General features: G+C 39.2%; 2 protein-coding genes and 1 long non-coding RNA gene across 3 annotated transcripts in view; 1 reads left to right on the top strand and 2 right to left on the bottom strand.

Annotated features, from left to right (window-relative positions):
* Nucleotides 1–22: 22 nt before the first annotated feature.
* LOC120736330 overlaps nt 23–27,791 on the bottom strand; it is a 61,149-nt gene continuing 33,380 nt past the window's right edge. The window contains exons 1-5 of the mRNA XM_040036363.1: nt 4,054–4,246; nt 3,708–3,800; nt 1,677–2,039; nt 1,060–1,419; nt 23–821 (exon numbers count right to left, since the gene is read on the bottom strand). Of these exons, the coding sequence (XP_039892297.1) occupies nt 523–821; nt 1,060–1,419; nt 1,677–2,039; nt 3,708–3,800; nt 4,054–4,069 (1,131 nt within the window). The 5' untranslated portion in view covers nt 4,070–4,246 and the 3' untranslated portion in view covers nt 23–522. Of the gene's footprint in view, nt 822–1,059; nt 1,420–1,676; nt 2,040–3,707; nt 3,801–4,053 lie in introns of the transcript that reaches the window.
* On the top strand, nt 8,353–17,462 carry LOC120736351. Its single transcript, XR_005696475.1, has 7 exons — nt 8,353–8,390; nt 9,174–9,479; nt 9,745–10,009; nt 11,314–11,562; nt 11,788–11,858; nt 17,250–17,300; nt 17,435–17,462. It is a non-coding gene; the product is annotated as an uncharacterized LOC120736351 (long non-coding RNA).
* On the bottom strand, nt 23,219–26,838 carry LOC120736347 (nectin-4-like). Its single transcript, XM_040036398.1, has 3 exons — nt 26,752–26,838; nt 26,414–26,512; nt 23,219–23,635 (listed from the first exon to the last, which is right to left on the bottom strand). Exons 1-3 carry the CDS (start codon nt 26,762–26,764, stop codon nt 23,289–23,291), a joined length of 459 nt encoding a protein of 152 aa, XP_039892332.1. The 5' UTR covers nt 26,765–26,838; the 3' UTR covers nt 23,219–23,288.

The following is a 27,791-nucleotide window of genomic DNA, read 5'->3' on the forward strand; positions in this document are numbered from 1 at the left end:
CAGGAGCATTATCCATTGTTGATCTGCACACAGCTGTTGTCACGAATGTCGCACTCGCTTACGTCATTGTCATGAGACATTCTCGCAAAAAATAAAACATTGTTTTAGTAACGCAGTAACGCAGCGTGCTTACGGGACAGTAACAGTAATCAAATTAGCTTTTTGCAATAGTAATCACTTACTTTACGTTACTTGAAAAAAGTAATCAGATTATAGTAACTCGTTACTGCACATCTCTGATCGTGACCACAGTCTAGTGTACCGTTTTAAACCCGTGTTTACACTGTATCAGGTTTATGGTTTAGTGTACTGCATTTACACTTGTGTTTACAGTGTATTATGTTTACACGTTCATTAGCCATTATAACCTCAGTGCCTTGAATCCAACATGCCAAACGCATCTGAGCTAATTGCACAGGAGCTAGCCAAATGGTTGTAGCATGCATTGTGAGAAACAAGAACATTTCTCTGATAAGAGTTTAAAAAAAAGGACAGAAAGAAAAACAAATTCAAATTTCTGCACTATAAGGTTAGGACCTTTTCTTTGTACGTTTGCAGTATTCGTCTTGCTTGCAAACAGCGGTCAAGGCTGAAACCCCACAAGGCTTCATGTGTTTTTCCTACAGAAAGAAGAGGCTTACATTTTTGCTGTTCACAGGTCAGTTGTTGGTTAGCCGAATGATGGTACAAATCCATCAGCTGCTGTTTTTTCTGGATACTGTAGATCAGAAAACCACCACCAACAATAAGCAGCACAGCAGAAATTGACAGACCAACTTTCAGTCCAACAGCTCCATCCTCTGTGAGTCCTCCTGGCTGACCTGCAGGTGAGAAACAGGTGTGAGGTGTCAGCTGTCAGGTAGGTGATGAGTGAAGAACAGAACAGAATCCATTTCCTCTTCAAACTGCTGTCAGACATTATCTACTGCACTCTGATCACATCACTCAGACCAGCTGCTTTCTACAAAGTCTCATCAACAACATCTTTAGAAACAAACATCAACAACCAGGAAGCAGCTTCACCTCTGATCACACACACACTCAACTCTGCTCACTCACCTGGAGGATCAACAACATGAAGGTAGATGATGCAGATGGGCTCCCCACCCAGATTAGCTCTCCTCCTGCGCTTTGTTCTTGGACTCATACGCATCTCGTATATCCCAGCATCAGCAGTTGTCACATTCTTCAGAATCAGAGACACGTCTCCATCCTTTATCTGTCTGTCCTGCAGATCCACCCGGTCCATAAAAGATGGATGTTGGTCATCTGGATCAAACTGCTTGTTGCGGTACAAAAGAACATATTTTGGCTTCAGGTCAGCTCTGCTCCACTCTACAACTGTGTTAGGATTGCTGTTAGTGTTCGGAGCTTGGCATGGCAGAATGACATTCTCTCCAGCTGTGATGTTTTTCTTTACTTAAAGTGGAAACAAAACAGAGCAGAGGGGTTTAACAGGTTAAAATGCTGTAGCACTGATCATCAAAGACATACAAAGTGTAGGGAGAAGTTCAGTTCAGATATCAGGGCTTTAATTTTATCAAACTTTCTGCCCTTCACTCTTTATGTGTAATCTAATAAGTGATAATATTAATATTTAACATCATCTCAACTCCTCAGCAACCAGGAAGCAGCTTCACCTCTGATCACACACACACTCAACTCTACTCACTCACCTGGAGGATCAAAAACACTCAGGTTGATAATGCAGATGGGATCACTGCCCAGATTAGCTCTCTTCCTGCGCTTTGTTTCTGGAATCTTACGGACTGCGTATATTCCAGCATCAGCAGTCGTCACATTCTTCAGAATCAAAGACACGTCTCCATCCTTCATCTGTCTGTCCTGCAGATCCACCCGGTCCTTAAAGGATGGATGCTGGTTGAATAAGCCCAAGTGTCCATCCCGGTACAACAGGACATATTCTGTCTCCAGCTCAGGTTTGCTCCACTCTAGGCCATCGATGTTTTTGTTACCATCCAAAACTCGACATGGCAAAGTGACACTTTCACCAAACACAGCAGTAATATTTATCTGTTCTGAAAGGGAGACAAAAAAGGAGCAAAGGAAATGTTTATTTTTACCGCAGCTAAACAGCGTAAAAATCAACAGTCAGAGCTCAGCTGAACGGGACCAGAGTGTCCATTTGACACACTCATAATCACCCCAGTTTATGTTAAACCAAATAATAATAATGATAAAATATATAATACAAGTACATTTCAGGTGTAATTGAGGTATATAACAAATTTTCACTACAAACGTCAGTGTTTCAGGTGATGTACATTAAGCCCAGCACTCTGCAGGCCCCCAAAACCTCCTGTAATCAGTGTCTATTGGTGCCATTTTTAAAAACAAAAACTATGAAAACCTTTTATGAATGGAAATAAAGACCCAAGCAAATGTCACTTAATAAATTTCAACATGTTGAGCTGATATCCATCCAAAAAATAATATTTATATGCAGTAAACTACTGACTGATGCCTAGTTTGAGGTTTCTTTTCTTGTTTTTTTGAAACATGTTTTTGTCAGTGAGATTTAACTTGCTGAAGTCTAAACACACTTTACTTATTTTCTTATTAAATATTTGCTTATTAAACAAATTACAGGAAAGACACAGACAGCACTGAGTCACTGTGTTTACTTTAGCTATGTGGTCACACACTAATGGCTTATTTTGAGCAGGAAAAAGCGTTCTACAGATAATAAGGCTACGTTCACACTTGGCAGGTCTTAATGCTCAATTCCGATTTTTTGATCAATCCGACTTTTTTGTCTGCTTGTTCACACTACAAATAAAATGCGTCAGCAAAGGTGCTCTAGTGTGAACGCTTAAAGCGGTCCGCATGCGCAAAAGAAGATGTCACACACAACGCGCTCTGTTTAAACGCAGAGCAAACAGTATTGTTTGACTGATGAAACATAAAGACTTCGGACTTTACGTTTCCAATTTTTGCTTTAAGTTATTTTGCTATTTACATAATAATGTAGATAACCTAATAATTATTCTTATTGCTGTTTTAGAGGAGCGGTGCTTCAAAGGATAGTTGCAGATTTCTGTTAGAATCTGCAGAAAATACAGTACAAATTAAATGTTCACGTTTCTCCAACCTTGTCTTCCCAACAGTTTCAACAGGCCAGGAAGCGTTCACGATGTCTTCTCTGGCGCTGATAATTAGCGTCTGTCTTGTGTCAGTGACGTAAAAGACGGATTTAATGCGACATGACCATTCACACAGCAGTCGCTTTCTAAAACATCGGATATGTATCGGATTCAGCACCACATACGAAAGTGACCCAGATCGGATTTGAAAATATCGGATTTGTGCCGTTCACACTGTCATGACATGATCGGATATGGGTCGCATAGGGTCAAAAAAGTCGGATTTGATGCGCTTTCGCTTATCATTAGAGTCAAACATAGGCTTAGTGCTTGGTGACAGTGTTAAATTAAAGTAAAACTGGCTCATAAATATAAAATTAAATATTTCAAACTCTCACTTCAAACTGAAACGCTCAGGCCGAGGCATTACATAACAGTGAGGTGACGTCGACACAATAGGGAATAAGGAAGTGGTTCTCAACTGTGCTTATTAAATAAGAACTACTTTAACACACGTACACTGACATTTACCGAACTAACCTAAAATATTTCACTCAAGTGGGCCCACAGTCATTTCATATATCAGAAAACAGCTGAACTCACTAGCTGAGGAAGACTTGATGAAGATGACAAACACCAAAATCAACCAGAGCCAGACGGAAGACGTCGCACCAGACATCTCAGCTGTTCTAAAAACTGAACAGAAAAAAGATTAAAGATTAAATTAAATCTACCGAGTCCAGTTAGTTCAAACCTAAAACATAAAATGATCCGTTTTCGTTTATTTCCAGTCACTTTAGGCCTACTGTCTTTTTAGAAGAATCATCTAGAAAAACGTCACACAACAGGTGTCACGTCGACATAAGGTGTAAAAAACGCCACAAGTGACACAGAGGTTTTCATCATATGTTAAAGTCAAATTAAAACTGTCAGTAAACCAAGAACAAACCTTTCATCCAATCCATAAATGCCACAATGACTGAACGAAGTGTTCCTTAGTTTCTATTCGCTCACACTAAGGCGTGCTCGTGATTTTCTTGTAGGCAGGACCTACCGCTGTCCTCGGGTAGCGATCCCGTAGCGTCCTGAATGTTCTGGAATCTTCCAGGTGAACCAGCAGCCGCAACTAGGCAGACAAACTGACTTTTATCTTTTGTTTAATAATTGTACTATAAACTAAACATGTTTCCACTTGTTAGCAGCCTATAATCAATTACTACTTAAAAATGTATAAATGAAAACTGTAAAACAAACAGAAAGTAAACAAAGCTCAATAAATAACTACCAAAGTAAAACAGGAGATCACAGCTGAGGGAACAGATAATCAGAGTATTTTATTGATCCCCAGGGGAAATGATGTAAACAGCTATATCCAGAAAATTAAAGGAAGAGTAATTATGCAAAAGCATGAACTTTTGCATAAGTATTTCCTAGTTTGGTAAAATTTGCCTGATGATGGACATATTCATTGAAACTTTAGGGATCTAAATACTGGGAACCAAGTGCTTTAAACAAGTTCTGTGTTTTTATAAGATAAGACTTTACTGACCCCACAGCAGGAAATTTGTGCATTACCTCAGCTCAGGTACAGATATCAGAAGAAAATAGAAATAAAATACAAACAAATACAAAATACAGTATATACAACGATAGCATAAATAGTATGAGATTATGGACAGAAGTTTGTGGAAATGCAAGAAATAAAAGGAACCTTTCTTCTCCCTCTCTTCTTCCACTACTATTATTATGTAAGTAATAGATATCTATAAGTATCTATAAGTATAAACATGTACATGCACACACTAATATAAATATGTATACATATACATATACCTGCCCAGGCAACACGTCCATAGACATAATAGGCGCATTATGCATGGAGTGGTGACCGTGGATATCCACAATGTCCAGTGACTCATGACATTGTGATTGAGGAGTTAAAGAGTCTAACTGCTGTCGGGATGAACGATCTGCGAAAGTTCTCCTTCCTGCAGCGAGGGTGTTTCAGTCTCTGACTAAAGGAGCTGCTCAGCACACTCACAGATTCATGCAGAGGGTGATGTGGGTTATTCATGATGGATGTCAGCTTTACTAACTTCCTCCTCTCACCCACGGCCTCCACAGACAGAGGACATCTTAGCATGGAGCTACACCTCTGCACCAGTTTATCAGTTTCGCTCTTGTCCCTGTCCACACATCCACTCCCACAGCAGGCCACTGGATAGAAAAAGGCAGATGCTACCACAGTGTCACAGAATGTCCTTAACAAAAGGATCTCAGTCTCCTCAGTGGGTAGTGTCGACTCTGCCCCTTCTTATACAGGACGTCTGTATAAGAATTTTAAACAGTTGACCTCAATCTTCCCCAAGGACACAATGACCAAGACTGTCTGAGCTGGGGCTCGAACCACCAACTTTCCGATTACAAGGCGAATTCCCAACTCTTGAGCCACAATAGCCCGACAAGTTTCAAGAGGAGTTTCTTTTGGTTTTTGGATTTCTCTTTGACCCACTGTCTTACTTGTAGAAATTTGAAGAAACTTTGTCCTGGAAGTTTGAATTTTTCCTTTAGTTGTTGAAAGTCAATAAATGTGTCATTATTGTATTAATCAGCAGCAGTTCGAATATTTCTCTCCTTCCATCCCCCCAATATTGGGAGGCAATGTGATGGGAGAGATCAGGGTTGCCCCATAGGGGTGTCCTTCTAAGAAAAGAGATATTTAATTTCAGAAGCGAGTGAGATTCCTGCCAGGCGCTGAAGATGTTAAATATTATCAAATTGTTTGTAAACTTGGATAGACATTTTTTGTACCTAAAATGGAACATATTTTAATAGTATGGGGTTCACCTCATGTTGTTCTATTGGAACCCATCTAACCTCACTCCTCTCTGCACGTAGCCAGATCCAAACTGATCGGTACTGGGAGGCAAGATAAGTTCCTACAGTTTGGTAAATTAAGTTCTCTCCTTGAATATGGGGCCTGCAGAGAGGTGAGTATAACTCTTGGATTTTTCTTTTGCGATATAAAAGAAGTTATATGTTTATTAAGCTGTTTGAAGAAACTTTTGGGAACATTTGTAGGGAGACATTGAAATAAGTAAATGAACATATTGGAGAGTTTCAGTCAGGTTTCAGAGCTCAGCACAGCACAGAAACAGCTTTAGTGAAGGTTACAAATGATCTTCTTATGGCCTCTGACAGTGGACTCATCTCTGTGCTTGTCCTGCTAGACCAGGGGTGGGCAACTCCAGGCCTCGAGGGCCGGTGTCCCTGCAGGTTTTAGATGTGTCCTTGAACCAACACAGCTGATTTAAATGGCTAAATTAGCTCCTCAACGTGTCCTGAAGTTCTCCAGAGGCCTGGTAACGAACTAATCATGTGATTCAGGTGTGTTGACCCAAGGTGAGATCTAAAACCTGCAGGACACCGGCCCTCGAGGCCTGGAGTTGCCCACCCCTGTGCTAGACCTTAGTGCAGCTTTTGATACTGTCAAACATAATATCCTATTAGAGCGATTAGAACATGCTGTAGGTATTACAGGTACTGTGCTGCAGTGGTTTGTATCATATCTATCTAATAGACTCCAATTTGTGCATGTAAATGCACTTACTTTTTAAATTTGCAAATTAAAGTTCCTAACTGAATGACATGACCCTAAATATGAGCCTTGATGCTGGTTGGATTCTCTAAATACATCAAAAAAGATTCTTTAGTGCCTCCTTTAGTGGAGTTAAAGTGCTGATGTGCATTTAGACTAGCGTGACACTTCACCTGAAACTCAAAGATCAGGCTGGTTATTTATCCCCACAGGAGAGGATGTTCACTTTTGGATGTATTAGTGAGTCTAGAAGGACTTTGTTTGAAGTAAAGAGATTTGGGTTTCATATATCACCTCATAATATAAAGCGTGTTGAGGAAATTGCTGTCATGATTTGGCATCAAGTAAATTAAATTTAATAGAACTGAATTGAATGATGCTTCTGTCTCTTAATTTAATATTTTCGGTGAACAGTTCCTATTACGGCCATTTTGACTATACAGCCCAACTGGACCAGGATATACACGAGTGAAGCATTCACTGTCAGATGTGAGATCCCAGGAGGAGAAGAAACTTCATGGAGCTATGATTGGAGACCAAAAAGGTTTACCACATATTATACAACCAATGAAAGAACAGTCTACAATGTTGGTTGGGATGACAATGGAGATTATCAATGCAGAGGCAACATGGGGCTTTCCTTGACAGAATGGAGCAGTGTTGGTCAAGTTACTTGAAAAAAGTAATCAGTAACTAATTACTGATTACTTCCCCAAAAAAGTAATCCCGTTACTTTACTGATTACTTATTTTCAAAAGTAATTAATTACTTAGTTACTTAGTTACTTTTTAAAAACACGATTTACAACCTGTATAGGTGATAAAGCGATAGATCTTTCAGCCCAATTCTACTTTTTCTGCATAATCCATCATACAAAATGTAATCAAATGGAAAAGTCTCTTTTTAAAATTTGTTTTATTAGTTTTAATCTTTTAACTTTATGCATCAAGCAAAAATTTTATTATATGCAACATTCTCTGACTGGAAGAAATTTGTTTAACATTTAAACCTATTTTCTGCACATTCCAGCACATAAAATAAAATATTTTTCGTGTTTACACTCACTCTTTCAAATAGATGCAAGTAAAACACAGCAGAAAATAAATAAAGTCAAAGACTCAGCGGTCCTGTTGCTCTATTTTCACCTGTAAAGCAGGACTGGGGTAGGCGGAGGTTTACCCTGCTGCAGGTGTGCCGCAGCGGTCAGTGGAAGAATCCGCGAGTTTCTCTGTGAGTTTCCCATTACGTCATAGCGCACTCGGCGCTTGCTTGGAAGTTTAGGGGTTTTTTTCGCTGTAAAAAGAAGTTTTCTTCCCACGCACAACGGACGCTAAAGTTTTTGTCACTTTTTATGGAATCAAACTCAAAGTAAGGTCAGTACTTCCACGCTTTAAACGCTGCACGCTCATACTCTCTCCCGCACTCGATATATGACCCATTGTTGATCTGCACACAGCTGTTGTCACGAACATGGCACTTGCTTATGTCACTGTCATGAGACATTCTCGCAAAAAAATCACAGTTTCAGTAACGCAGCGTTCCTACGGGAAAGTAACGGTAATCTAATTACCGTTTTTGCAATAGTAATCCCTTACTTTACTCGTTACTTGAAAAAAGTAATCGGATTACAGTAACGTGTTACTGCCCATCTCTGGAATGGAGTAATGTCATTCCGGTAACTATATCATGTAAGTTGGACAGACATGTCTTACCCATATAAACTGTTTCATCCAAATGATCCTGTCCTGTTTTTACAGTCTCTTGTCCTGTGTGCATGTTGAGTTCTTCTTCACTCGTCTCATTAGTCTGATCTTGTTCACTTGTGTTCCCCAGTGTGTTCATTTTCCCTGCTTAGCTCATGTGTGCCACACACAGTGTACTGTGACATGCTGTGGTTCAAATAACTTCAGTAAAATTAGTCTTATGTATAACAATGGTACAGTTTCTAATTTTGTAGCAATTTACTTATTTACTTAATTTACTTATGAGGGCGATCGTGGCTCAAGAGTTGGGAGTTTGCCTTGTAATCGGAAGGTTGCCGGCTCAAGCCCGGCTTGGACAGTCTCGGTCGTTGTGTCCTTGGGCAAGACACTTCACCTGTTGCCTACTGGTGGTGGTCAGAGGACCCGGTGGCGCCAGTGTCCGGCAGCCTCGCCTCTGTCAGAGCGCCCCAGGGCAGCTGTGGCTACAATGTAGCTTGCCATCACCAGTGTGTGAATGGGTGGATGACTGGATGTGTAAAGCGCTTTGGGGTCCTTAGGGACTAGTAAAAGTGCTCTACAAATACAGGCCATTTACCATTTATGTTCTTGTTCAAAAGTGAACACAGGCCAAACCAGAGTGATGATAAGCTGGCTGTTCAAGAGGGCAGAGTGACCCTGACCTGATTTGTGAACCCATCACTTAGCAATGTTATTATAAAAAATAAAACAAATTTTAAAAACCTGATTTAAAAAAAACTCTTTCAACAGTTAAACTGCAACCTGTCCTCACCGTGTCCCCTTCATGGCTGAGTCCTGGAGCCTCAGTAACTCTGAGCTGTGAGATTGAATATCCTTTGGAGGGATGGAGCTTTTACTGGTATAAAGCTATTCCTGATTTGGACAGAAAAGAAGAGGCCTACAAGTACGAGCTGCTACCAGATGGCAGCGAGACTGCTCAGACTTTGTACATCATTACTGGACAAACACACACAGCAGCATATGTGTGCAGAGCGGAAAGAGGAAGGAACTACTACTACACCTACTACAGTAAACCAAAGTTTGTCTGGTCTGCAGGTCAGTTTGTTTCTGTCTCTTTTGGATAAGCTGTATTTAATGTCATTAATTATTTATATAACCGTAAGATCAATGTGCATTTGTGCTCCCTGCAAACAAGGACTAAATTTAATATTTTCCCTTCAAGCAAGAGTGAATTCCCTTCTTTGGTTCTTTTAACAGATCCATGTGCTTTTACTTGCATTTAAGCTCATGTCACTGCTTGATACTTAGTTTTTATGTGTTGTGCCTGTGCTTTCACTTATCTATCCGTGTTGTTTTTCAGATGCTTCATCAGCAGCGTCTCTCACAGTCGGCCCTGTAGTGCAAAGTTTTGGCTTTGACTTTGTCAGACTGATCTGTAAGGGAAACTACTTGGTGGAGGGTGAGGAAGTTCCCTGAGAATAGCGTGCCGTATTGCAGTGATGTTTGGAATCTAGGAGAATCCGTATGCACACTCTACACAAAAGCTTCATATTCAGATGATGGAGTGTACTGGTGTGAGTCTATGTTAAAAGAGTTCAGCAATGCAGTCAACATCACTTTACAGGGTTTGTAGAATATTTTTGTATCTTATAATGTTTCTTAAATATTTATCTCAATACTCTGTTAAACATTTTTTTGTGAAAAAACAGGCAAAAATGTAAATGTTATGTTATCTGTGACACCAAAGTAATATTCCTGAAGATTATCATGTAAAGCTGCAAAAAGGACCATCTGCAGTAAAAGTATTCACAGCACTTGCTCCACATTTCGTTATGTTACTCTTATAAACTTTCCAAAAGAACAACCAAGCAAAAATGTCGGGCCCGATGTCGAGCATTGTGTCTGGAAGAAACCAGGCACCACTCATCACCTGACTATTACCATCATTACAGTGAAGCATGGTGGTGGCAGCATCTGCGGTGAGGATGTTTTCACCACCAAGAACTGAGAGACTAGTCAGTGTTGAGGGAAAAATGAATGCAGCCACGTGCAGAGACACCCTTGATGATAATCTCCTCCACAGTGCCACATCTTCCAACAGGCCGACGATCCTAAGCACACAGAGTTGGATTCAGGACAACTCTGTGAATGTCCTTGACCTTGACAGTTCAAAGGGCTCTGTGAGCTAAAAGAAAGGATGATTAGTTATGCCTCACTTACTGTTTTGTCCAATTTAGAGCAATGCTGGTGTTATTTTATTAGACATATTCAATAACATCTGTATCATTATTTTCTCTTGATGTTTTAGTACTGAGTAGAGCTACTAATATATATTTTTTTATGTTTTTCATATTTTCCTCTGGGCTTGTAATTAGGAAAAGAATGTTCTGGAATTTAAAACAGTGTTGTTTCCAAAAAGGCAGCTGGTTACAGGCTGAATCAGGCGAAATGTAAAAAAAAAATACCCTGGAGCTTAGAGGTTAGGTTTTTATATCATTAGACACAATTGGCCAGAGGGGCCGATGGCGTGATATGGCAGCCTCGCTTCTGTCAGTCTGCCCCAGGGCAGCTGTGGCTACACCTGTAGCTGCTTTCACCAGTGTATGAATGTGAGAGTGAATTAATAGTGGTATTGTAAAGCGCTTTGGGGGGTCCCGAAAAGCGCTATATAAATGCAATCCATTATTATTTCATTATTATTATTATTTAAAAGCTCTATATAGTTCATAAACCTGCTGTTTATTTGGAAATTATTATTTTTATAGAATAGTTATTAAATAAGCCAGGTCACATATCACATCTTCATGCTACAAGACATTTATGAAATCTATTATTATTATTGCAAATAAGCGTTTTTTGTTTTTGTTTTTTTTCTGAAAGTCGGCACCAGCTGATCCATTTGAAACAATATCTTCTGTATGTTTTGCAGACTTTTATTCTGGTCCTCTCATGGTGATCCCTGTTGATCCTGTGAATGAGGGAACTTTTGTTAGTCTTAGTTGCAACTTGAGAAGAAAAAAAATCTTTCCCAATGTGGCTTTTTATCACAATGACAAACTTGTCCAAAATGATTCCCGAGAGGAGCTGAACTTCTTGGCAGTGTCAAAGTCTGATGAAGGTTCCTACAAGTGTCAGTACTCAGGAAAAGAGTCGCCATCACGTTACATGTCGGTTAAGTGTGAGTAGCATTGCAACGTTATTTAAACATGACTTTTTTTAAAAACCATCTTAATGTTTGAGAAGGAACTCAGTCCTCATGTATTGTGTTAGCAAATATGTATAGCAGATAGAAATGTGTGCCTGTTTAAGTGAAGTAAACTTACTCTGTTTTATAGTTTATTAAATTATATTTTGTAAAAATGTCTCATATAACATCTTTCAATTCTGTTTGTTATCACACTAGCTGCTGTCGGACCTGAAAGCTCTTCATTTCCTGTCAGAATGAAAGTCATGAATGCAGTCGCCTTCATCCTGGTCAGTACTGAAACCAGTTATTATTACCATTTTAATGTGAACTGAGATGGAGTTAAAAGTCAAAAGTAAAAGTACAGAGAATGTCAGGAGTCCTTGTGGATCTAAATAAAGCATTTGAGAGGGTGCCAAGAGAAGAACTGCGGCACTGCATTTTTTTGCATGAGGAGGTCAAGACTGATAGAGTGGTATGTGAGAGTGGTGGAGGACTTGTATGAAGACAATGAGCGAGGTGAGCAGTAGTAACAAATGGGTTTAACAATGAGATGGAACTACATCAGGGATCAGTTCTATTGTTTGAAGTGGTGATGGACAGGCTGACTGATGAGGTCAGGCTGGACTCTCTGTAAACTATGTGTGGAGTGAATAAGGCACCACGACACCACTGATTGTAATTATGAGCCATTTATTTGCATTGGCTGACAATCCCAAACTGCCAGCCGCACATCACACCACAACACACAACAACCCCTTGTGTAGGTCGGTGGGCGTAATTGCCGCGCAGGTGCGTGGGCCCTCCCTGCACGGCACCCCAGACCACGCCCTACCATATACCCCCTTCGCCCGATTGGGCCAGAGAGCCATCTGGCTGAACCTACTCCCCCCGTGACACCGTGATCTGCAGTGAGAGTTGGGAGCAGTTGGAATAGAGGAGAGGTAGAGGTATGGTTTGGAGAGAAAAGGAGTGAATGTCACTAGAAGCAAGACATAGTAAATGTGTGTGGGAAGATGAACATACAAGGAGTAGAGGTCGTGAAGGCAGATGGGTTTAAATCCCTGCACTCAGAAAAATTATGGTTCTTAAATGGTTCTTCAGATGTCTTCATGGTTCTTTAAAGAACCATCATATGTCAAAGAACCTTTTTATTTTGTGGATGGTTCTTCAGCTATTACAAATGGTTCTTTAAAGAACAAAAGGTTCTTCATCCTTAGCAATCTAAGTTTGATGGTGTAAATGGCATAAATATTTATTCACTATAATGAGGCTGTGAATTATACTGTGTGTTTTCTTTGTGTGCATGTGTGTGCGAAGGGGGAGGGCGGGATACCTGGCAATTACCCTTTAAGAGAAGATGGTAGGAAACTGAATATTCAAATAAAAGTTAGAAATATTTGCAAACAGTAGACACAATACACACATTCAAATACTGTACTTTCGTTTTAAATTTTAATAAAGCATTACTATTTTCTACTCCAAGGCATTACTTTTGAGATTATTATATATTTTTGAAAATATAGCATAATGATAATACTAGTTATTGTAAACTTTACAAACCACCCAGCAGTATGTAAAGTCAAATTATAAAATACAAGTAAATAACAATTGCAGAACAGAATGTCAGTGTAATGAACACACTTATGTGTAATGAACACACACTTCGTTTTGACAAAGCACACTGCTTAGGTAAATGATCTGAGTAGTTGTTCATCACTGAGCAATTTGTTAATATGTGTTTCGAGCCAAATAAATGACAGGGAGAGAGAGAGTGACGTTAGAACACGTCATACTATAACCTCCCGGGAGCGGACGGAGGGGGTCAGTCGTTGGGATGCGCATGCGCAGACAGAGTGTGCGAGCGGCGGGCCTTGACCTTTCGGGAAAAAAACTCACGGACGGTGACAGCGAAACGGATAACAGTCTTCAGTACCTGCTGGACTTTGAAGCTGTGGATTCTGGGACTGTTAGAAAAGGTAAAACATTTTCATTAAAACCTTATTACTGTTTTGTTTTTGTTACTCGTCATTGTAGCTTGCTGTTAATGTTGTGCTAACAGTAGCGATTAGCGATACGTTAGCCGTTGAGGTCAGCGCAATTTAGTATCCAACTGTTTTCCTAACAAAACCACTGTTATAATTAAGTGAAGCTGCTCCCAGCTAATTTGAACCTTTGGCTTCTAAAATATGTGGTTCAATTGCGTGCTGCGTACATAACCTAATGTCAGCTAGACCGGAATTAAAATGTAATATATTGTTAAAGTCACTAAAATGGCGCCTGAAGCCTGTTGTGGCGTGAGCTCTGTGTCTGCTCTAGAAACTCTGAAATTCTGTAGATCTGAGCCGTACATTAAATACTCACATGAACCTGTACTTTTAATTCTGTATGAGCTGTATAAAATACAGCTATGCATAAGTGTTTTGAATGAATAATTAGATTAGATAATTCTTCATTGTCTAATCGAATTATATAGAAATGAATAGAAATGTGACATGAGAAGGTGTGTCTTTGACTGTTCCTGCATAACTTAGTTTCGGACTAGTTGACAAGTTATGCTCCGGTCATTTGATGTTTCCAAGATAGATGTTCTTTTGTAATATAGTTAATTTTGTTGTATATTTCATTTATCCACCATCATACATACAAGCTAAGAAGAGGTCGTTATACTAACAAGAGGTATCAACGCTGGGCCAAAGTTCAGCACATGGTTAGAGTTTGTAATCCAGCCAGGGTGTAAATGTCACTCAGCAGCCAGAGCTGAAGCAGGTAGCATCAACACATAAATCTACTCTACCCGGCTTAAATCACAAGAGCACCTCTGACCAAAAAGCTGTAGATTTTTCTTGTTTGCACAAATTAATCCAGATTCACATTAATTGTGTTCACAGCTCCAACAAAATGAGGAAGAGGAGGGGGAGAAACACAATTAGGTTGAATTACAATTGGATGGAAGGCGAGGACAAGGAGAAGGAAGCTTAGGATGAGGAGGAAGAGAAGCAGCAGGAGCATCTTTAGGGATCCCTATGATGAGGTTTGTTTCATTAATATGGTCCTCTCACAAAGAACGATGACTTGTTTTAGTTCACCTACTTCCTGTATTAAATAGTGATGTGCAAAATGTTGTGAAAAACCATGGAGCAGGTACGTATAGTGCATCTGCAGGTAAATGAACATCAAATCTCTAAGACAGACTGAAATCTGTATATTTATCACCCTTATGATAAAACCCACGTCAGCCATTGGTTTATGGACTTTGTATTTTGAAGCCTCAGCATCTGCTTTATTGCTGTTGCTATGTTGGGACCATATTAGGATGAGGGATCAGGATCTGGAGTCATGCACACTATTGTTTCATTTAGTGTGTATCCATAAGATTCGTACAGCAGATCCAAGTTGTGCCTTGAAAACAGGAAAGTCGTCTGCATAGAGGAGAACTGTAATAGCAGGCTTGTACAAAGTGAGGCTTTGTGCTCTCGTTTTACTTCTGTCACCCTGTTTTGATGCAGATTTCACTTGAAATCAGGCAAGAACTGGACTTATTTTTTATAATGTGTTCTTGTGAATTAATTGTGTATCGCATATGTTTGATTTGACTTTCTGCAAGACAACAGTCATCCGCTGGCCAAAAAAGTTTTCCAAATACCTCCACGTGATCTAGCCTGGATTTAGAAAAGAATAGCAAAAAATCTGCACCTCCTGCTTCAGATGCAATTTGTGTTTCTGTGTTCAGAGGCAGCGGCGAGAGGGGAGACCTCGGCTCATCCAGCTGGAGAGCCTGACCAGGAGGAGTCGAACATTAACTCAGCTCTTCCAGGGCACCCTGCAGACTCAGCTGCTGGCATCGGCGAGGGATGACGTGAACGCCAAACTGGAGTCCATCACAGGTCAACTGCAGGTATGCGAGTCAGACCTTCTGAGGAGGGTTTCACTTTTCTCTCTTCTTTATAATTGACTCTTTTCTCTCTCTTTCAGCTCCTTGTCTCAGAGTGGGAGGGATTTGAAGCACAAAGGGAGGAGCTTGTCGTTTGGTTGGCTGATATGGATGTCCGCCTGAGTGAGGTTGACCAGCTGACAGGAAACACCAGTGAAAAACTGAAACAACTGCAGGTGTGGGCTTGTTTTGATATGACATATGTTTGATATGAAACATACATCAGAGACATTGTCCTAAACTGGACTAACAAAGGACCATGAGTACAACATGAAACGTACATTACATAGCGTAAGGCTGAAGTTCATTGATCATTTTAATCATAAACTTGTTGTTGAAATATTTTTACTGAACATGCAAACATCTGCTGATGAAAATGTGTTGATTTATTGGTCTGTTATGAAGCTATTGCTATTTCTACTGTGTTTTATCACTTTCTGATGTTTTATTAATTAAACAATACATGTATTATTTGTTGTGTTATCTGTAGCTAGTATTTATATATATTTATTTATAGTATAGCAAATATATTTAATTATTACTGTTTAAAACATTAATATGTGACATGTATTAGTATTGATGTTGTGCTGAGGGTTAAAATGCCTTTTTGTCTTTTGGTAACTACAAAATGACAATAAACCATTAATATATGTCTATGCTGTGCTCGTATTTATTTTACCCTACTCAAATTCAATTTATGATGCATTTTATTTTGAAAGATTTAAAATGGTTTTTTTAAAGAACCACTCAAAAAAGGTTCTTTAAAATGGTTCTTTTAAAGAACCATTTGAAGGACCTTTTTAAAAATGGTTCTTTTAAAGAACCATTTTTAAAAAGGTTCTTTGAAAAACCATTAAAGGTGCCCCAAAGAACCATTTCTTGATGGTTCTTTGGGGCACCTTTAAAGGTTCTTCAATGAACCACTGAAAGAAATGGTTCTTCAAAGAACCATTGTTTGAAAGGTTCTTTGTGGCACCAAAAAAGGTTCTTCTATGGCATCAGTCTAAAGAACCACTTTTGGTTCCAGTTGGCACCTTTATTTTTCTGAGTGTGGGGTCAAACATCCAAAGTAACTGACACAAAAAAGATCAATCGGTGCCTGTATCACTTTAAGAAAAATCACATGGCCAGGCACATGACCAATAACCCAAACTGAATAAAATTTCTGATGAATCAGGAGGAGAGGAGACTGTTTTTGGTGTTGGCTTATTTATCCTCTACTAAACAATGAAACTACAGAAAAAACAAGATTTTCTCCAGTCTGGGATCATCTGGGATCACAGTGGCCTGAAAGGATTTTTTTTCTCAGAGGGTTGGTGTCACTGTGGAGGATAAGAGGGACAGGCTGAGAGGGAGGCAGATAATCTGCTGTGGTGATCCCTAAAGTAGATGATTTTGACTTGCCATTAAGCCTTTATCAACCTTAATGTACATGCAACTCATGGCTATCAGTATTGGTCTACGAGACCTTGTTCTTAAAAATCAGTTGCTGAGCAAGCAGTCAAACAGCCAACTGACAAATAGATCAAAGTTAAACAAAATTGTAAAGACTTTAAATAATCCAATCCAAATGTTAGTGTTTCACTTCATATCAACAGCATGCAGACTCACAGTACGAAAACATTGCATAATTCTGGTTTTAGTTATATAGTTTCCAAATACTTGGTCTTTGCAGTGTATGACAATGTGATAATTATTGAGTCCAATAACATTAAATTAATTGTTGCTGGATGTTTCTTTTATGTAGGTAATGATGCTGTCTATGAATCAGTAACACAAATGGAAGAAACTGGAGAAGGTACTGTATATTTTTTGAATATTAAAGAGCAATACAAGATATGAAAGCTTTTTGATTGAAGGATATCAGATTTTGGAGGATTTGGCTCATCATGACAACTTTAAACTTTCTGTCTTTATGTGGATGTTTTACAGGTCAGTGAGGAGAGCTGTAGCCACAAAGCAAAAAAAGAAGCATTTTATGAATCACTGTTGCTCCTCTGCTACACAAATATCAGACACGCTGCATATTTTCTACAGTTTGTTTGAAGATAATACAACTAAATACAGACGTCATAGTTTGTTTCAGCACAAATAAAACCATAAATACATTATTCAGGCTCTATAATCGTTTGTTTTTTACAATTAAAAAGTATAAATATAATCATTTGTAGTAAGAAAAATCTGAAATATGTGATCCTCAGTGACTGATAATGCATCTGAATAATCTCTGTATAGATTGTGTATAGAGGGTAGTAGCATGCAGTATGAAAAATCTCCTGTGTCTGTCCTTATGACAGCAGAGGTGAAACTGTACAGTAAGTGGTGCTGAGGCCAATCAGGATTATCCATGATGATTACAGTTTTTTTTTTTTACTAATGGTCCATATTTGATTTTCTACATTTCTGTACCAAATAAATGTTTAAAGAAATTCAGTGGGCACATTCATTTGTTTGTTTATTAATATTGTCTTAAATTTCGCATAGATTAACATGGATTTTAGATTTTACATTAAAGCCAGTTAAAACTGCCAACAACAACAAACGGAGAGGGAAGAGAGTAAACATTCAAAACAAATTTGCAACCACATTATGGGGAAAGTTTAAACAGAAAGGGTCGTGTAATAAGCAGAGCTGTATTTCAATTTCAGTGATGAAATTGCCATAGCAACTGTTAAGGAGGAGGAGGCTCAGAGGAAGTTGGAGCTTGTTACCATTATGGGCTCATCTGGTCAGAATGTGAATGAAGAGTTATCAATTACTTACAGGCTTCTCGTTTTATTCGAATAAACAGTATTAAAGGACACACATGGACTGCCAACTCTGAAAAGAAACAAAATGTGATTTAACTCATTAACTTCAAATAATGCGTGAACTCAGGAGACCCAAACAAAAACTCACCTCAGTTGCCGCCCCATGTGGGAGTGAAGAAGGAGTGAGCTCTAGGTGGGTGCAGTCCTTTTATAACATGTGACAGGTGAGTGCAACTAAGGACAAGCACCACACCTGGTCAAAGGTGAGAAAAGGAAACAAGGCAAACCTCCTTCTCCTACTTCAGATTAAGGAGCAAACAAAGACCACTGAGCTGTATGTGTTTCATCTTGTATTCATTCATTTGTTATCGTGTGTTGCATTTAAATCTCAATCCTGTTCATAGGATTTACTCTCTCTTCAAAGCACATGGTAACCATGTAGGTATCACAGTTGTTATAATGTATTTAATAATAAAAAACAAAGACAAAGATATTGTGAGCAAAGTGGTAACAACTTGAATACAATAGTCTTAGAAGTATATAAATAGAGCACTGCATATGTCATATGTGTTTATAAAACAAAATAAATAAAACTTTTGTGTTTGGAGTATAGACTGCTAAATTTATGAAGTGAACCTAAAGGCACCAAGAATTGCGTCCACATATTGAAGCACAAATCAGGGAATTTAGTCTTTTGGACTTTGCCCTCTTTCCGAAGCTGGTAGAGTGTCAGAATATGTGAATAAAAGAGGTCGAACATGTCGATATGTTGAATATGAACTCAACCCAGAATGCAAATCTGCTAATCAGGCTCCCCAAAAAGTATATTGGCGTGTGTTCATTGAATGAGCTGTACCTGCCTGATTTCTCCTTAAACTTAAACACATGCATGCAGAATCAGCGTGAAAAGCATCATTATTGCGGTGCTGTTATTATGTGCATTTCACTTACTGAACAAACGGGTAAAAATCAGCAAAGTCCAGCAGAGCAGCACAGGTACAGACAGCAGTTATCTCTCTTCCTCCAGGTCTGCTAATCACAAACTTTGATTGTTACAAAGTCCTTTGATTCTAGTTTGCAAGGAGCTGGGCTGAGCACAGATCAAGATCCAAAGTGAAATAATTCTTGGAAACAGAAATCACCTGTTTTAGAGAAAACAGGTGATTTTCTCCCTGTAGAGTGTGACTGTTAGATAAGTCGTTTTAAGAAGTGGGTTTGAGTGGGTTAAAGGAAAAGTGGAGGATAGAGAATAAACAATGCTGCCACCTACAGACCAGTTCAAATAAAAACCAGTAATCAAACACTGATTCCGTTTGTGTTGTTGTAGCTTCTGTACAAAAAGTTATTTAATACATTTGCTCTATGATTGGTTATGACTGGAATCAAGAAAATATCAAAGCTGACTCTGTATTTCACTCAGCTCCTGCTGCTCTAGAAAACAGTGATGGAGCCCTGAATACATGTAAGAAACATGTGAATGTTTCCTCTCTCAAAAGTCAACCTGAGCTTTAGACACTCATCCAAGTACATTCGATCAGACTGATTTATAAATAAAGACAAATAAAGTTTCTCAGAGTTTCAGCCTTTAAAATTGCCGAGGTACTATTAATAAGTAAACCTTTTTGATTTGTTTATGCTCAGTTTAGCTTGGCACACAGCCAGACCCCTCAAACAACAGCAGGAAATAAAACCACAAAGGAAAGCTCTGATCAAAGGTCATGATTGCCTTTAAAAGCTGACTAACATCTACGTGGACTGTATGTGGAAAGAGTGATGATGGAAAAAATAAGTTATGCAATGTTAGAATTAGTGTGAACTGTATAACAGTCGGGGAGACACTCGGTACACACTTAGTGCCTGGAAATACACCAACGAGTTTCGGATTGACAAAATGTAATGAAAAGTCACTAGGGGCTTTTCCCCTCGAGCACTTGCTTGAAACTTTGTATTAGAGGCTTTTGCTCCTTTGCAAGAATAAAAGGTCCAGTTCTTCACAGTTTCTCATTTTTGTTCATTTTTATTCTGACAAGTGAATATATGTCTATCTCACTATAATCCTGAGTGAAGCAGAATTTGAGAGTTTTGCTGCAGCAAGTTCAATTTTAAAATATGTTGTAACAGATTATAAAGAAACAGAGTAATGTTGTACACTTTAACTGGCTAAAACTTCGCTTTGTATTGGAGCTCCTAATACTTTATAAAAAAAAAACAGCGACAGCTACCATTTGTAGATGGAAGCTTCTTAGGGGGAGTTGTAGTTATTGTGCTATTTTCAGCTGATTTTCTGTTTCCAAGACATACAATAAATACACAAATGTCTAAAATAAACATGAAATTACTTTACTCTCAATTGAACTCAAAGCAGCAACATACACTGAAGATAGCAAGATACGATTAATCCGTTTTTAATCATTTCAGGCTTTTTAATCAAGCAAGCAATTTATTTATATAGTACCTTAAGAACAGCGCCCAGCTGAAAACAAAGTGCAGTACACATGAGATGCCAAAAAAGATACACTGAATAAAAGTTTTCGTTAAAATTAAAATTAAATAAAGAATTATAAAAACCATGTAATTAAAAATTTTAAAAATTAAAATTATAATTTTCCAGCACAAAAGAAAAAAAATTGTAAAAAATAATAATTAGAATTAAATTGTACACAGTTATTTTCCACATTGTAAACAGAAAGAACAATTAATTCTAAGTGCTGTGGTTTAAATTTCACAAAATGGGAAGATCTATAACTTTTACTGCTGTGGCTCACTTTTGGAGCCAAATGATTTTTTGATTAGTCTTTAACAAAAAGGATGGAAGTTAAGTGCAGTCACTTGCACTTTGTTGTCACCACTGTATATGTGTCCGCAGGTTAAAGTGCAGTCCAGTTGCACTATGTCGTTATCACTGTATCGTGTCCGCGGTGACGTGTCAGGTCAGTTGCACTTTCGTTACACACGTAAGCGTCGTCCGCGGTGAAGTGCAGTCAGTTTCAACTTGTCTTTACACGTTATCGCGTCCGCGGTGAAGTGCAGAGTTGCCATTTTCGTTACCACCGTATCGTGTCCGCGGTGAAGTGCAGTCAGTTGCACTTGTCGTTACACTGTATCGTGTCCGCGGTGAAGTGCAGTCAGTTGCACTTGTCGTTACACTGTATCGTGTCCGCGGTGAAGTGCAGTCAGTTGCACTTGTCGTTACACTGTATCGTGTCCGCGGTAAAGTGCAGTCAGTTGCACTTGTCGTTACACTGTATCGTGTCCGCGGTGAAGTGCAGTCAGTTGCACTTGTCGTTACACTGTATCGTGTCCGCGGTGAAGTGCAGTCAGTTGCACTTGTCGTTACACTGTATCGTGTCCGGCGGTGAAGTGCAGTCAGTTGCACTTCTCGTTACACCGTATCGTGTCCGCGGTAAAGTGCAGTCAGTTGCACTTCTGTTACACGTATCGTGTCCGCGGTAAAGTGCAGTCAGTTGCACTTGTCGTTACACGTATCGTGTCCGCGGTGAAGTGCAGTCAGTTGCACTTCTCGTTACACTGTATCGTGTCCGCGGTGAAGTGCAGTCAGTTGCACTTGTCGTTACACTGTATCGTGTCCGCGGTGAAGTGCAGTCAGTTGCACTTGTCGTTACACCGTATCGTGTCCGCGGTGAAGTGCAGTCAGTTGCACTTGTCGTTACACCGTATCGTGTCCGCGGTGAAGTGCAGTCAGTTGCACTTGTCTTTACACCGTATCGTGTCCGCGGTGAAGTGCAGTCAGTTGCACTTCTCGTTACACGTATCGTGTCCGCGGTGAAGTGCAGTCAGTTGCACTTGTCGTTACCGTGTTCGTGTCCGCGGTGAAGTGCAGTCAGTTGCACTTCTCGTTACACCGTATCGCGTCCGGTGAAGTGCAGTCAGTTGCACTTGTCTTACACCGTATCGTGTCCGCGTAAAGTGCAGTCAGTTGCACTTGTCGTTACACCGTATCGTGTCCGCGGTAAAGTGCAGCCAGTTGCACTTGTCGTTACACCGTATCGTGTCCGCGGTAAAGTGCAGTCAGTTGCACTTGTCGTTACACCGTATCGTTTCTCGCGGTGAAGTGCAGTCAGTTGCACCTTGTCGTTACACCGTATCTGGTCCGCGGTGAGTGCAGTCAGTTGCATTGTCGTTACGCAGCTCGTGTCCGCGGTGAGGCAGCAGTTGCACTTGGTCGGTACACCGTATGGTGTCCGGAATGTGCAGTCAGTTGCACTTGTCTTTACACAGTATCGTGTCCGCGTTAAAATGCAGCCAGTTGCACTTGTCGTTACACCGTATCGTGTCCGCGGGAAAGTGCAGTCAGTTGAATCCAACATGCGAAACTCATCTGAGCTAACTGAACAGGAGCTAGCAAATGTTTGTAGCATGCATTTTGAGAAATAACACAATTTCTCTGATAAAAGTAAAAAACAAAACAAAGAACAAAAAGAAAAAAACAAAAAAAGAAAATAAAAACACTACTTTAAATTTCTCCACTAAATTGTTAGCATTTTTTTCTTTGTACATTTGCACTATTCCCACTCACGTGCAAACAGCGGTCAAGACTGAAACCCACAAGGCTGTTCCTCTCTCTCAGAAGAAGAGACTTACAGTTCAGCTGTTGACCGGTTAGTTGGTGTTCAGCAGTATGACGGTGTGAATCCATCTTCTCCTTTTTTTTATGGTTTCCGTAGATCAGAAAACCAACAATAACAACAAAAACAAGCAGCACAGCAAAAATTGACAGACCAACTATCAGTCTTGTCTTCTCTTGTCCGGTTTCTTTCAATTCATCCTTCTCTTGTATTGGCTGACCTGCAGGTGAGAAACAGGTGTGAGGTGTCAGCTGTCAGGTAGGTGATGAGTGAAGAACAGAACAGAATCCATTTCCTCTTCAAACTGCTGTCAGACATTATCTACTGCACTCTGATCACATCACTCAGACCAGCTGCTTTCTACAAAGTCTCATCAACAACATCTTTAGAAACAAACATCAACAACCAGGAAGCAGCTTCACCTCTGATCACACACACACTCAACTCTACTCACTCACCTGGAGGATCAACAACTCTCAGATATATTATACTGACGGGATCAATTTCCAGATACGCTCTCTTCCTGCGGCTTGTTCCTGTCCTCACACGACATTCATATTTGCCTGTATCAGCAGTCGTAACATTCTTCAGAATCAAAGACGCATCTCCGTCTTTTAGATACACCCGGTTCACAAAAGATGGATGCTGGTGTTTTGGATCGGACCGCCCATCCCGATACAAAAGGACATATTCCTCATTTAGATCAGGTCTGCTCCACTCTATACCTATGATGTTGTCTGGAGCTTGACATGGCAGAGTAACATCCTGTTCAGTCTCAGTTGTGATGATTTCCTGGCCTGAAAGAGGAAACAACACAGCGCAAAGTGTTTAATGTAAAACTGCACAGTGACATTTGCCAGAGTCTGCCAGACATGGCCAGCCACAGTATAAAAATCTACAGTCAGAAAACCCTAATTCTGAATGGGTAACATCATTGTACATCTGCTACAGTCATGATTGCACCAGGGCTGGACTGACTTTTTGATGGCATTTTACACACAGTACTGGTGCAGAATCTAGAAAATGTGGGAAAATGCTGGCATCATATACAGTAATTAGCTACTTCTGAAGAAATTATGATGGGACCCTGAAAAAAATTACTATATACAATAACAGATTTCTATACATTTGACATCACATGACTAAGGTTTTAAGATTCAGATAATTATTTATTAAAGCTAGACATTTTAAATGTTGTTGTTGTTTTTAATTTATGTCAAATATATAAAGGTACATTTAATAAAGAAAATAAGAGAGAGAAAAACACTATAAAAAAGTCAATACATTTCAATATAACTACAGTTCTGATTCATTTACATGTTGAAAGGGAGAATAAGAAAGAAAAGTATTTCTTTGTGCCCCCCTCTCCCTGTTAATGCCCTAACTGGCCCCCTGGCAAAACTTTGCTAGACCCGCCCCTGCACAGTTACCAGCTGTCAGCTACCTAAAAAAGGATCCTGGTGTTATTTGTCTCTCAGAAACAGTTCATAACTTCCCTTCAACTCATTCATGTCACCTAAAAGGTAAACCTGTTTCTCCATCACAGCTCTGATGATTCAGTAAGGACATCTCCTGGTTTCATCTTCATGTTTCCCTCTCACCACATAACCAAACTGATATCATGACCAGCAGCTTTACAGCTGTGGCTCCAGCAAACCTCAGCTGATACTAGAAAGTAATAATAAATTAATTCTAACAACAGCTGATCAAGTTTAATCGTGCTGCTGTTGTTTATCCGCTGGTTTCCTCTTTCTTAGGCAAAGTGAGCGATAAACAAACAAGAGAGAAAAGTCGATTGAAGTAGCAACAGAAGAGGGAGGGGAGAGAATGAGAGAAGAAGAAACAGCTGACAGCATAAATACACAGAATAACTCCAGCTTTGTGTCTTTTCCATTCTAGCTGAAGTACGGGACAAACTGTGTTTCCTTTCAGCTCAGTAAGAAACGCGTAATATTTTTTCTGAATGCTCGACGATTCCGTTTTTTATGGGACAGTTGAAAACTCTAATAACTAACCTTGTGAATAAAATAAAGTTCACTATCAGTAACATCATAGCACCCATCCAGCTTTATAGAAACTCCGTCATGCTAGCTAGTACGCAGTACAAGTTATTGTAACTGACGGTAAAAAGTCAGCACAACAAAAATAAACTCCACCTAAACTTGGTTCATATCTGACCCAGATAGACTGCAGGTCATAACTTCTCACCTGAAGTTCAGTTCACCTGATACTCGGACTGGCGGCCGTCTCAGGTCTCTCTTCGTCCTGCCTCACCTTTCCCTCATCCACCTGCTGGGCTTCACCACTTGCTAATGTTAATGAATCTGTGGAAGCTCCGCAATACCCACCGCTAAACAACTGAGCTATTTTTCCCAGCAACTGGTCAATCCACCACCTTTCAGTTTTTATACCATTCCGAGAAAAAAAAGAGAAAAAAAAACAAACATCGGCCCATAAAAACTAAAAATCACCATCAGGCATACCGGGTAAATGCCCAGTATGATTTTAAAAAATCAATTTAATAAACTTAGGGTACATAATAGAAACTTAGTAACAAAACAAATTTAAGTGTTTGAGGTGACAAACTCAAAGGCCAACACCCTGCAGGCCCCAGGGTACCATCTGGAACTACTACCATTTTTACAAACACAAAAGCTATGAAGACATTTCAAGAATGTCATTTCAACCCTGTGTGTTGCATAGTTTTGCTTTAGAAAACCCAAGAGTCATTAAACAGTTCTTTCGGTGGGATTTAATTTACTGAAGCAGAAATACATTTCACTTATTTAGTTATCACAGAAAAAAACAGGACAGATTCACAGATATGTTATTCAGTAAACACTGAGTTTACTATAGTCTGTACTGCAGTCTCCCATTATGGGTTAATTCTGAGCAGGAAACCCAGAAACGGACTGCTGCTCTGAAGCTGAGAGGTTATTTTAGCAAGAGGGATTTGTTTATTTTTTATTACACTAATATAAATTACATGACGCTGATGATGATCCTTTGGACTTTGTCTATCACGGTGCATTAGGATTTATAACTGGTTGTAAACTTGTAACACTGTACTTTATATTTTCTGGTTGACTGGACCTTATTGGCCTTAAACATTAAAGACATTAAATAACATTCAAAATTGTCAACCTTTTCTTTTATTAAAAATGAAATATTAAAAGTATCTTATTTCCATATGGCTAAATATAAAAAATAAATAAAAAATATTTGTTTTGGTATGATATCTAAATCAGATATGCAGTTTCATTTCTTAGAAATCAAAATGTTTGAAAATAATGTTTACATATATAAAAATATACTCTCAACTTTGATGAGGGAATCTTTACATAGTATTGTGCATTACAGACAGTTTTGGAGGGATTGTGTGTGTTGTGTGTGGCTGTCAATAGTTTCAGAGTTAAAGTGTAGAAAACTATTGGAAGGCTGCTGTGTGTTTATTCCTCAATTATCATCTATCAGCTATCAGTGAGGCCTTTGCATGACGTAAACAATGAGCTAACGTTTAAATAACTGAAGTTGGTCCAAAGTCATTTTCTATATTAGAAAATAGTTTAACTCACCACCGAAGGAAGTTGGGGTGAAAACGGCCAACAGTAAAATCAACCGGAGACAGAATGAAGACGTTGCATCAGACATGTCAGCTGTCCGAACAACAGAAACTGAAAAAAAGATTCGAGATTAAATTAAATATACTCAAAGATTTCGGTCATTTCCTTTCACTTTACTGTTTTTCAAAGAAACACCTGAAGAAACAACAGCTCGCCCCGTGTGACGTATGACGTAGACATTTACAACATCCAGAAATCATGAGGTAAACATCGACAGTAAAATTAGTGACACGGAGTTTCTAATCATGCTGTGAAGTCAAATTAAAGCTGTCATCCAAGCAAGAACAAACCTTTAATCCACATGTAATCGAGTGGCTAAAATTCCACAGTAACACAATGCGTTACTTCCGCGAACACTTAGGTGCGCCCAGCCTCCCTACCTTTAGGGAACACGTGATTTTCTTGTAGCCATGACAACGCTTTTTTTTTTTTAAAAAATCTTACAATAAATATTTCTCGGCATATTTATTGTCTAAAGTCCATCATACTTTTCAAAATGATTTTTTTTTTTTACAACTAATCAGTCTGCCTGCAGTGTCATACTCTAAACCAATCAGAAACCACACTTGACAAGTGCCAATGATATGAAGTAAACAAATTACTGTCACATATGAAAAAAGTACATTCTCACAAAAGTTAAACATAAAACAAAAATAATAGAAAAAATATACCAATAAAGTAAGAATACATTATACTTAGACAGAGAGGAGGCGGCCCATGTTAAATAACATCCTAATTAAAGAAACGAACTTCAGGGCTTCAGTACAAGGGCGTAGATTTGGCATGGATGGAAGGGACATGTCCCCACCAATAATTTGATCTCTTAGAGTAAAGAAAAACAAACCCGATAGAAAGAAAAGAAAAACGATTTCTCAACGTCTCATTCACCCAGCAGTGCAGAAAGAGATAAATTACGTCCTCTACTGGAGTCCTACGTCATGTGATAAATATGGCCAATGTGATTGGCTGTGCCTTTCAGGGAGCTCTGTTTAGTTTTAGCAGCAGCAAGCCTGCGCTGCGAGGAGGAGAGGAGGATGGCAGCAAAAAGGAAGAGGCGGGATATAAGAAAGTATTTTTCAAAGAAACCTCTGAGTCACTTAAAGCCAAGTTAACTCATAAAATGTGTCCGTCATAATAACGTTACAGGCTGTGCTAGGCTTTGGCTCACATCAGTCTAAAACTGTATGTAACCATGAATAACGTGTTTTATAAACTAACTGCACAACAGGCAGCAGTATTAGTTCTCTCAGTCTCAGAGCAGCATTTCTAATTTTGATTGAAACTGTCAGAAAACGGCAGCCTCGAGCGAGCCAGGATATTAGTTTACAGA

This window comes from Simochromis diagramma, unplaced genomic scaffold (genome assembly GCF_900408965.1).
Source record: "Simochromis diagramma unplaced genomic scaffold, fSimDia1.1 OVJJ01000703.1, whole genome shotgun sequence".
Taxonomy (NCBI): Eukaryota; Metazoa; Chordata; class Actinopteri; order Cichliformes; family Cichlidae; genus Simochromis; species Simochromis diagramma.